An 11,487-nucleotide genomic window follows, 5' to 3' on the forward strand; every position below is an offset into this window, starting at 1 on the left:
AGAAAAATTAAGGCAGGACAACAAGTGTTTTTAGAACTTTATTCAGACCTAGCATAATCTGGACACCAAGATCGAGAAAATAGAAGCCTAATTTCCAAGTTCTATTATTATGGCAAGCAGGCTTCCTAAGGAACAAATACTCCTACAAAAGTCACTTGAGTCTCCCAAAATTAAATTGACACTTTGGTTGAGATAAAATCAAAACTGATTTGAAAGACTTAAGTAAAAGAGTAAAAATAGTGCATGATCTACTTCAAAAGGTACCACATGATTCAAAGCTGACTTTATAAAAATATTTTAATCGAAAAGAAAATTAAAAGAGTATTAAAAAGATGAAATATCACAGACATACACAAGCTTATGACTCGTTCAGTTATAACTAGTTTGAACACATTACATAAATTAGTATGTAATGAGGATAACATTTGGCCTCTGTTAATGAACATAAATATTTGTACACAAATATATGAACAGTTTACATAATTCTTAACAGCATGCAAAGATTGGACGGGTTTCACAAATAAAATCCACTAGACTTTACAGTCTACTGAGGTAGAACAGTGATTCATTACGCCTGGATATAATGCTCTTGTAAGTTTTATAAAATAGAGAAAAAGAAATCAATGAGATACAAAAGAAATGAGGCTTCAAAAACAGGAAGACCTATAAAATGTATGTCTAAAATTTTTGTACCAAGAAAAGGAAGCAAGTTATGCTTCAAATTGCAATGCAGCAACACATAAAAGGCATTAACCAATTAATTTGTCAACAAAACAAATTTCACATCTTTGGTTACTACGACATTCCCAAAAACAATTTGATTTGTTTAAGAGTCATTTTAAACCTGTTTAAAATAAGTATATGTACATGTACAATAAATAGTAAAATAGTATAAATTACAGGATCACATTGTGCGAACACTTAAAACACCGAAATCTCGTACCAAAATTCATTCAAAATCGTTGGAAGCTTGGAAATAGGAACTTGAAACATGCCAAACAAGGCAGTTTCCTACAACAAAGCTTGCTGCAGAATACTTATCTGAGCCAAGCACAATATTCAGAAGTTGAGTTTTCTTGGTCTTAAGCAATACCCAGCATTCTTAGCATCCTCCGATGAGCTTGAGGAAGAATCAGATGCAGAATCCAGATCTCCAAAACTGTCAGAAATGTTTTCCAACTTCAGTGAAGATACACTAGGTATTCCCTCACTACCAAAGGTACTTTCTGCCACAATAGAATCTAGGCAGGAGTCAGTGCTATCTAGATGCATATGCATTGGTCCAGATAACTCAGAACAGTCAATATTATCAGTTTGATCTAAGCACTGAAAGTCACTAGAATCCTTGACAGGTTGGGGAACCTCAGGCCCAGAACCATTATTAGTAGGCACAGCCAAAGAGTCCCCAAAGTCGCGCCCTGAATCAGGTTCAGGACGCGGAAGACACACTCAGCTATCCAATAAAGGGCTATTAACAGCATCTGCAACAGCACTGTCAGACTGATCGGGTTCCGGATTGATGATGATTCTCATGTCTTCATCTCCAGAGGAGCCACTTTCTTCACCATCAGACCCATCATCTTCATCTTCTGATCCTGACTGAGTGGAAGTTGCCAGTTCTTGTTCCTACAAGAAATAATCCGTCAGTACAAAACACTACATTTTAATGGTCAACAGCTGCTAAGTCAAACACAGTTAAAGACTTACAGAGGCATCAGATGGCCCAACAGGTCCCACAGGAAGACCCTCCCTGCGTTGTTTAGCATGAATACGCATGTGCTTGCTGAGATGGTCACTCCTCATAAATTTCTTGTCACAGTCTTGACAAGCAAACCTCTTCTCGCCTGTGTGTGTTCTTCTGTGCCTCTGTGAAATGAAAGTAACCCAAATGATGAGAATGACAGTGTTAGACTATAAATTTATTTGGGTTCCATGTTAAGTGTGAGCAAAAAATGTACCTGCAGCTCATCTGAGCGAGTGAATCTCTTTCCACAGTAAGCCCATCCACATATAAATGGCCTTTCCCCTGAATGCCACCGTAAATGAGCTCTCAGATGGGAAGTTTTTCCATAGACTTTATTACACCCAGGAATATGGCAAATATGAATTTTCCTTCTTTCACCCCCTCTGAAAAGCAATGAATAAGAAGCTTTAGAATTATTTCGGAAGCAAACAACATTTTTTTACAACCGTCAATGAGATGTTACCTCTCGCGAGAATCATTGCAGTTGGGACAAGTACATGCAACTCGTCTTTGTCGTCTGCCTTCTCTTCGGTTGGAAGAGGTACTGACAGCAGGGACAGCTGGGACAGGCGTTGGTGTTGAATTGACTACTTGCCATTGAACTGACGCCTCCCCATTATCAGCAGGGACTGGCTGAGGTTGAGGTGCAGCTGTAGAAATCAATAAACAAGATTAGAAAACCGCATGTGATTAAGGGATTTTCCACGAATTGAGGAAAAAGGCCAAGCATTGCATTTTACTCAGCGCAGCCATAAGCCTAAAAGCAACGTACATGACTCTAACTCACTCATTAATTGTAGTCCACCTGGAAGAGAGACTACTGTATTGGCTTGAGGTTGCAACTGTTGCACTTGAGGCTGTTGTGGCTGTTGAATCTGTGGTGCTTGAACTTGGACTTGTGCCTGCACAGTCTGTTGGGTCTGCTGCCCCAGTTGGTGGGCTAGCTGAAGAGCACTAGCAGGTATAAGTTGAACATTGCCCAATCCAGGAATGTTCTGGATGGGGAATGACTGGAGACTTGACAAATTTGCGACATTTGAGAGATTTTGTATCTGGATGGTGAAAAAAACATGGTTGAAAGCACTTAAAAAGTTGGGGAAAATATGAAAAACAAAAATAAATACATGTTTATAAAGGCAGTTCTTTTTTCTTACTTGGAAAACATTTGGCCTAACTTGAGTTAAGTTCCCCAGATTTGTCATATTTTGACTAGGCTGAATCACAGTGACTTGCTGACCATTTGCTGTAATTTAAAAAAAACAAATAATGAACAAACTGCATTTTAACACATCTACTAGGTTTGAATAAATTTCTTACGCAAAGTTATTTGTTGCTGTTGAGGTTGTTGCTGGAGCACCACTTGACCCCCAGCAAATGATATTTGCTGCTGTCCAGATGCATCAATCATGGTTGGAGCGCTCACCGTCTGGGGAATGAAGATAATAATAATGAAAACAACTACTATAGATATTTCCGTTAGAGGTGTGAGACAGAACAGGAGACAGAAGTCAGCATACCTGAACAGAAACGGTGGGAGAGGTCACAGTAGAGGTGCTCCATGTGCTTGAGGTAACTGTATTACTACCAGTCGGTTGAGCTGATTGCTGCATTTGTTGCTGTTGTTGTGGTTGAGCAAGTTGCAGCTGGTGGTTCAATCCGCCAAGTTGAGCTAAAGACGTTAACTGGACTTGTTGAATCTGACCATTTGGTGTGACTATTTGAGCCATCTGGGGAGCCTGGACCTGTCAACAGGCAATAAGTCAAAATTAAAGATTGGATTCTTTTTTTTCTCCTTGTTTAAATTGAACGAGGGGAATTTAAATTGAGCGGGGAGAATATTTTACCTGACCAAGCTGCATGTGGGGAATCATTTGAGGGATTTGCTGAACATTTTGCATTGATTGAACAGGTAAATGAACAGTCTGATATATAGTGCCATTTGAAGTACTGATAGGAACCTGCACTGGTATTGTTTGAGTGGTTACTGCAGGTAAATGTACTAATTGTTGCAAACCACCTCCAGCTTGTCGCACTGCCATATTTCCTATAATGACAAAAATAATGATGATTTTTTATTGGGGAATGCAAATATGATCTAATATTGAAGGTGAAAAAAATTAAGTTTAAAGGTATACCTCCAGGAAATTGGACAGTTTGTCCTGCAATATTTTGCAAAATCCCAGCTTGTAGACCAGCAGGTAAATTTCCATTGGGTATGACATTATGGCCTCGAAGCATAGATGGCGTAAGAACTGTGTGACCGCCTGGCAGCTGTAGGTGTTGGATCTGCTGGGCCCCTCCTGGAGCAGCGTTTAGGAGAACAGTTCCCTGTTCATCTACAGTCACAGTTTGCATTGGCTGCACAACATTGTAGGTGACATTTTGACCAGCTGATGTCACAAGAGGCTGATGCTGGAAAGAATCAAAATAATTCAATAAAATTTAACACATGAAACTAATGAACGCTTGCACAATTGAAAACGATTAAATAGTGCCTATCAAAATATAGTACCTGAATAAATTGGCCTGGTATGTTTTGCAGGGACACCAAGGATGGCTTGATATCCCTTGAGACCTGTTGAGTTCCATCTGGAACTGAAGCCTGTGATGTGGTGGCATTTGTCAGTTGCATGTGTTGTGGTAAAAATGACTGAAGCTGTTGCAGCGTAACTAATTGGGTCTGCGCATTAGCACTCGTCTGCGGAGATGCAGGGGGTGAGCAGGGCTCACGTTTTGGATTTACCGCTACCATTGCATTAGATTCTACTATTTGCTGTTGTTGCATTTGCTGAAGTGGCTGCACAGATTGTTGCAAAGCCTGTTGCTGTTGTTGGAAGGCATGCTGTTGCGCAGCTTGAAGTTGTTGAAGCAAATTGGACGAGTTGACAATTCGGATTTGTTGCCCTGAGGGCAATGTAAATTGCTGTTCCTGGGAAGCAGCCAGGTTACCCTCCTGCGCCTCCTCTTGTGGAAGTGCTTGTGGCTGCTGCATTGGAGCGGGAGTGCTGCCTATCTTGCTGCACGTAGCAGCAAGTAACGCAAGCGGAGAGGGTGGAGTTTCCTGTAACAATGCAAACAACAAGATGAAATTATCATACAAACATTTGACAAAATGAAATAATTTGGAAAACAATTTGAAGACGCCACAGTATGAAGTTAACTAGGAAATAGAATTCATGTGAGCCACTACCAATGTTTGTATACAAAGAAGAGGCTCCTAACCTAAGAAGCGAAAAGCAAACATTGGTAAACATAACCCCAACGTAGAATGCTCACAGCATCCAACGGCTGCTACAAACAGTCCCCCCAGCACCCCGCACCATCAAAACAGAATCCGGCCGTCGAGGCCTCCGTTAAATGACTCTGGGAGGCAGCGAAGCCTGCGGCCCAACAACAGGGCCCCCAGCAAACAACGCCAAGCCCCAAGCCATGAATGAACCAGCACTCCCGACAAGTCCAGTCGGAGCCGGAGCGCTGGGCAGCATTTTTCAACACGGCCACGGCCGCCTAACCTCGGGCATAGTAGATCCGACATGGAACTGGAACTGCAACGGCGACGCGCGGGACGTAAAAACGTAAACACAAACTCGCGAGGGAGGACGGGATGCACATGCACCGCTGCAGGGCGACCTTTGCGCCAAATCCAAAGAGGCGGGAGCAGCACCGGCAAGCCGTACCGCGGTGAGCCGAGCGGTGCTGCGCGCTGCGGAAGCACAACAAGAGGGAGGCGACTGTGGCAGCTTAGGACCGCCCCCTGTGGGCTGGCCTCTCGGCTTGCCTGGACCCTGCCTGGCGCGAGGCGAGGCGCGAGGCGCTTACCTGGGCGCCAAAGCCGCGCGGTGGTGGTCGAGGCCCTTATCCAGCACGCTCCAGGGCGGCGATCACGCCCCAAGGGGACCGTCTTGTTGTCGAGTAGCGCCCATGGCTGGGGCGCCTGGAAAAAGTGGAGGAAAAACGCGGAGGGCGAAGGACGGCCGCGCGACTTAGGCTCCAGCGAGCACCAAGCTGCCCGGACAGTATCCCTCCGCGCGCAGGATCCCGCCGAACATTTCCAGGTTGACGGCCGGGTTGGGCCCCGGGGACGGGTCGCGGGGGCGTTCCTCGCCGGGGTCCTTCTAGTCGCACCGGGCGTCGACGGCGACGTGCCTCGGGGGAGTTCGTCGGCCACCTTTCGCCGCGGCGGACTACTTCGGGCGTGTTCGGCGGAGGCACACGCGGTGCTGCGGCGCGCGGCAGTGGCGGGGCGGCGGCCAGCGCTTGGCTCCGACCAAAATAGCTGATTGGCAGACGCGCGGCGTACAATGCCTGCGGGCCGCCTACAGGCCCCTCCACCACCCCGCTTCCCGCTCGGCTCCTCCCCCAGCCCCAGCCCCCGGCCCCTCCCGGCAGTCCCGGCTACCGGCGGGGTCGCCACCCTCCTGCACCCTCCGCGGCTCGCGTGGAGTGCTCGCGCGGCCGCGGCCCGCGGGCTTGGAGGGTGTGCGTGGTGTGAGGGGGTGGCCGCCCTCGTCGCCGCCTCGCAGGCCTCGCAGGCCTGGCCTCCCAGCATGGAGACGAGGGCAGCCCGCCGTGCGCGCCGTGCGCGCCGTGCGCAAGGGAAGGCCCCGGCGAGCGCGGCCACGCCCGCCCCGCCGCCCCGCCCCACTGCTCCACGAGAAGGCCGTCGCCGCCTTGGGGCCCAGCGGACCTACAGGCCCTGCAGGCCGAGGCGCCAAGGGGAGGGGCCACTGTAGCGGCACGGCCACGGCAGGCCCGCCGACCAGGATGAATCAACTCTACGTTACGTGCATAGTACACGCTGGCACTACCTCATGGATTTGAGGACTCACACATGCTAATGTCGCGGGTGAACCACCCAGCAGAGAGCGAATTTCCCGCTGACAGGTCGCAGATCGCTTAGCCCGGCCGGCCCGGCCGCGGCCCGGCCCGGCGACAGGTTTGAAACCGGACGGGGGATTCCTGCGCCGGGCTGCCATTGAGTGCAGGCCGTACATGACTCAGAAAGAGTACAGTAGTTTCAGCAAGTTCAAAGAAAGGGGACTACGTACTGGCCCTGCAGAAGGCCTTCCCGGATGGGCCGGCGATTCTCCCCGAGTTACTTTCACTGGTCCATGCGTCGCGTGCCTACGCACGCACACGCACGCACACGCACGCACACGCACGCACACGCACACGTGGCCGTCGTGAATGCACGAGAGGCGGGTCCGACGCCGCCGTGCCCGCCGCCCCACTCCCCCGATCCGGCCCGCCCCCCGCGGCTCTCTAGACGCGAGTAGGGGGAGGGGGGGCGGGGCCAGGGCGGGGCTTGGCGGGGTGCTGCGGGCGGGGCGTAAGTGCTGGCACGCCGGGGTGCAACGCTGCAACGCACAGGGCACGACGACCACAGTCTATAAGCATCTGTCATTTTGCACACCTGGTCACCAGCCGTTGCTGCCGCCACGCGGTTTATGTTGTTCTACATAAGCACCCCTTCTCCGTTTATGTATGTACCCCGTTTATGTGAACTAAGTACTACTAAGTACCACACCGGCTTCACCGGCGGCGCACCGGCCGCGAAGAGGGATGAGCCGCCATAGGTCGTATTTCATGTTTGTTGTTGTTGCTGCCCCCCCCCCCCCGATTTTTGTTCTTGTTGGTCAAGAACGATTCCTTGCCCCCTCCTTATTTTATTCCGTTAGTACACTACGTAGCCGCACCGGCCGCGAAGAGGGGGGGGCACCATATGAGTCAAGTTTCAAGTTTGTTGTTGTTGCTCCCCCCACATGGCTTTTGTCTTTGTTGGTTGGGAGCGATTCTTCTCGGATTCTTCTTCCGTTAGTACACTACCGGCCGCTGCCCCCCCACGTGGCTCTTGTTCTTGTTGTGTCGAGCCTAAGTCGAGTGTTGTTGTTGTGCCGAGTCTAGTCGAGGTCATGTCCCCGGTACCGGCACATGCACCGGCGGCGGTTGCCCATTGCAGCATTGCATCTCAGAGCGAGGAGTGCCATTTTCCGTGGAACTGAAGATCAATAGGCGTGCAAGATGGTCCAGCCCGACGCTATGGAGAGCACCGGCAGCGCCGGAGAGACCGGGACGAGCAGAGGGAGCACCGGGACGAGCAGAGGGAGCACCGGGACGAGCAGAGGGAGCGCCGGGACGAGCAGAGGGACGTCCCGTAGAGGTGCGAGAGAGAGCGGGGAGTCACTCCGCTGGCTGAGGGAGGAGCGCCGCAGATACGACGAGTACTACAAGCAACGGGAGGAATGACCGTGGTGAGTACTTGATTCGGAGAGCTGGATTCCAGCTGCTGGAACAAAGTTGCGGTCAGGGTGAACGGAGATAATTCCGTGAGCAAGCATTTAGGTGGACTAGATGCCCGCTATGCATATGCCCTTTCGGCCCTGGCACCTGTTTGAATCCGAGTCCGCTGCTGGGCATAGAGGGACTTGGCCCAGCTTGGATTTCGAAATGTCAAGACAATCCTAATCCTCTGTCATATTGACATAATGCTTGAAATTCTCACTAAACATGGGCCCTTTCTTTGCAGGATATTGAACCAATCGTCATCGATGGAAAGACGCACTTGAACGCCCTGATGCTGATACACGAAGATTTCGGAGGAATGACATCAACCTTGCCTCGTCTCAACAAATCTTGCATGCGCGCGGACCGTTTGTGATATGTTTGCCATGTCTCGTTGTAAATAAATGTCCATTGACTGATTTTTTTATTTTGAAGCCGTTCTTCTTGATTATCCACACAAAAATAAAAGTCTACCCTCGGTAGAATAAAGAAAAACGAGTAACAGAGCCACTGCGAAGTTCACCCTCCACAAACAGGAACGAGGTGGAGGGTGCACACTGCGTTATCAGGAGGGGCTTCCCTACCCCTTCCACGCGGGGCGAACGGGGCGGTGTAGGCGGTGCCGCCCTCGGGAACGGGCGGAGCAGGGCGGAGTAGGGATTGAAGCCCGCAGCCTGCCCGCAGCCGCCGGCCTGTGCCACGCCCCTCCCCTCCCCTCCCCTCCCCATCGGGGTACTTCCCCCGCGCCTTGCCGCGCCTACACTTCCTCTGGCAACCCAGTAAACCCCTAGTTACGCCCTGCCTGACCCTGCCCACCGGGGGCCGTTTCATCCCGTCCTGAGCGGTGTCAGTATTTTATTGATACTCAATTCGGACACAAAAGTAAAAAAAAAACACGTAAAAGTATTTCTTTTTCGAAAATATTTTATCGGGGAGTTTCCTCGAGGGAGAAAACCACAAAGAACATCATAATGATCTATGGACGTCTGTTTCATACGCCCCACGAAGTTTTCATTCATTCATCGAATTTATCGAATCAACTCAACAACAACACATTCTACATCGGTAAATTTGTCATAACAGGGACAAGAAGTCTGACTGTATAGTTTCTCATACTGAGACAACGGCGGCATTTGTGCAAGGCCGCGGATGAAACCGCGCGCTTTCGTGAGGTAAACAAAACAAGCCACCTAAGTTGTCTTTGTTCGAAATTTTGTAGGTTCAGAATTGTTATTAACAATTTCTAAATCATTATCACTTGAATAGAATAATTCAACGTACTGGTGGCAGCAATTGACAGAACTGTTGAGCTTTGAAATCAGCCAAAATGGTGACGCAGAATACTGCTACAGCGTCGACCTCAGCCGAACCAATGGATGTAGACCAGTCAACAAGCAAGACAAATGCTCCTGTGGACAATCGACCATGGTGAGTTATCAATTATGACATTTCTAATTTTTCAATAATTCAAGAATCCAACTCTGGACAATGTTATATACAATAGAGCTCCTTAGGTGTTCTGTAGGTGTTAGGTTACATTGGTCCCGCAGAAGATTTGATTTACTTTTTTTAACCACAGATTACTACAGTCATGTCGCTCTATCTTGGAGATAATTATGCTAAACATTATTCTTTTCTAGGATTGAGCGGTACCGCCCCATGTACTTCTCTGACATTGTGGGTAATGACGAAATTATCAAGAGGTTGAAGGAGTTTGCAGATGTCGGCAATGTCCCAAACATCATCATGGCTGTATGCAAATTAAAATTATATGTTCTTACTACTTTAAGGTGATGTGCATCTTTCCCTGTTCTGGAGTTTTTTACTTCACGTGTAACTTTCCAGGGTCCACCTGGAGTTGGCAAGACAACCACAATTCTTTGCCTTGCTCGTCAACTTTTGGGAGCGTCTATGAAAGATGCTGTCTTAGAGCTCAATGCTTCCAGTGATCGAGGCATTGATGTTGTGAGAAACAAAATCAAGATGTTTGCACAACAGAAAGTGACTCTGGCTCCTGGACGGCATAAGATCATCATCCTTGATGAGGCTGACAGGTTTGTGCATTGAATAATTTTTCTTTATTCTGCAAAGTGAACACTTGAACAAGATGATGTACATCTGAAAATTTACAGTATGACTGAAGGTGCCCAGCAAGCTCTGAGAAGAACAATGGAATTGTACAGCAGTACAACCCGCTTTGCATTAGCCTGCAACAACAGTGAGAAAATTATTGAAGCAATTCAATCTAGATGTGCCATGCTTCGCTGTGCCAAATTGACTGATGCACAGGTTTTGGCCAAAATTCTGGAAGTTTGTGAAAAAGAGCAGGTAAGTGTTTTTGTTGTGATCATGTCAAATGTATATTCACATGCTTTATTAACACATTTTTAAAAATCATTCAGGTTTCACATTCAGAAGATGGCTTGGAAGCTATTGTATTTACAGCTCAAGGTGACATGCGTCAAGCCTTGAATAATCTCCAATCTACATTCAATGGTTTTGGCCATGTTAATAGTGAAAATGTCTTTAAGGTGTGTGATGAGCCACACCCTATTCTTGTAAAAGATATGCTGAATCAATGTATTGCTGGAGAAATAGCCAAGGCCTACAAGGTATCCTATTTTCTTCTCCATAGTATTTTCATTCTTACGCTCTCCAATTAATTTAATTTGCATGTGTTTCAGATTATGGCTCACCTTTGGAAGTTGGGCTATGCTGCTGAAGACATCATTAGTAATATTTTCAGGGTGTGTAAAGGACACCAAATGGATAAAATGCTCCAGTTAGATTTTGTTCAGGTAAGTACTACCTAGCGATAGTCACTAAATTGTTTGATGCATGTATTTTGAATTGGATTCTTATGTCTTTGTGATAATTTTTTAGGAAATTGGAAAGACACACATGTCTATTGTTCAAGGTACTAATTCGCTTCTTCAAATGTCTGGACTTCTGGCCCGATTGTGTGAGAAAGCTAAGTCCTACCAAAAATAATCAAGACTCTCAAATGTTATATTGGCCTCAAACTAGATACCCTCTGTAATATTTTTTTAAGGCATTGTTAAACAAAGCAAAAATTTAGTGCACAAAATTTACTGTCTTTATTGTGTTCTTATAGATCTCTTTTGGCTACAAATTGTCCTCAAAAATACGTATTTACATGTTATCTAATAAATTATTAAAATACAAGCATTATGTATGTTCATTTTTATATAGGTATCACAAATTTCAATAGAACATAAACTCTGATTCAATTCACTTAAAACAAATAAACTGAGAGCAAAATAAGACAACTGACTATACGATTTCTAATGGCTATGGACAACCAACAACCACTAAAATTTAGCCTAAATTTTCACATCCTCATGGTACTTGAACAAAATTCATTCCTCACTCTTAAAATGTTGTTTCCTCCAAAAACTTGTGTTGTATTGTTCAAGTTCTCAGCAATAAAAACACTACTA

The 11,487-nt window shown here is 47.0% G+C and overlaps 2 protein-coding genes and 1 long non-coding RNA gene across 10 annotated transcripts; 2 read left to right on the top strand and 1 right to left on the bottom strand.

Moving 5' to 3' along the window:
* Positions 1-25: 25 nt before the first annotated feature.
* Positions 26-5,898, bottom strand: LOC117651681 (transcription factor Sp3-like). Of its 7 annotated transcripts, none has more exons than XM_034395941.1 (12): positions 5,564-5,898; positions 4,257-4,805; positions 3,880-4,156; positions 3,589-3,788; positions 3,262-3,486; positions 3,062-3,170; positions 2,899-2,987; positions 2,517-2,796; positions 2,208-2,394; positions 1,959-2,127; positions 1,708-1,866; positions 26-1,626 (listed from the first exon to the last, which is right to left on the bottom strand). In XM_034395941.1, exons 2-12 carry the CDS (start codon positions 4,734-4,736, stop codon positions 1,450-1,452), a joined length of 2,352 nt encoding a protein of 783 aa, XP_034251832.1. In that variant the 5' UTR covers positions 4,737-4,805; positions 5,564-5,898; the 3' UTR covers positions 26-1,449. The 7 variants fall into 7 exon arrangements, with proteins under 7 accessions (XP_034251832.1, XP_034251829.1, XP_034251831.1 ...); XM_034395938.1 differs by lacking the exon at positions 5,564-5,898 and adding an exon at positions 5,257-5,514; XM_034395940.1 differs by lacking the exon at positions 5,564-5,898 and adding an exon at positions 5,257-5,513 and having other exon boundaries at positions 2,532-2,796.
* A 1,221-nt stretch (positions 5,899-7,119) lies between these two features.
* On the top strand, positions 7,120-8,393 carry LOC117651831. The gene is made up of 3 exons (XR_004588130.1): positions 7,120-7,226; positions 7,649-7,995; positions 8,271-8,393. It is a non-coding gene; the product is annotated as an uncharacterized LOC117651831 (long non-coding RNA).
* Positions 8,394-9,110: 717 nt separating this feature from the next.
* On the top strand, positions 9,111-11,234 carry LOC117651844 (replication factor C subunit 2). Of its 2 annotated transcripts, XM_034396270.1 has the most exons (8): positions 9,111-9,198; positions 9,293-9,454; positions 9,667-9,778; positions 9,872-10,080; positions 10,159-10,354; positions 10,429-10,638; positions 10,711-10,824; positions 10,910-11,234. In XM_034396270.1, the coding sequence occupies exons 2-8, from the start codon at positions 9,354-9,356 to the stop codon at positions 11,015-11,017; spliced, it is 1,050 nt and encodes a 349-aa protein (XP_034252161.1). In that variant the 5' UTR covers positions 9,111-9,198; positions 9,293-9,353; the 3' UTR covers positions 11,018-11,234. The 2 variants fall into 2 exon arrangements, with proteins under 2 accessions (XP_034252161.1, XP_034252160.1); XM_034396269.1 differs by having other exon boundaries at positions 9,163-9,454.
* Positions 11,235-11,487: the final 253 nt, after the last annotated feature.

The sequence above is a fragment of the Thrips palmi genome, unplaced genomic scaffold (assembly GCF_012932325.1).
Source record: "Thrips palmi isolate BJ-2018 unplaced genomic scaffold, TpBJ-2018v1 HiC_scaffold_6, whole genome shotgun sequence".
NCBI classification, from domain to species: Eukaryota; Metazoa; Arthropoda; class Insecta; order Thysanoptera; family Thripidae; genus Thrips; species Thrips palmi.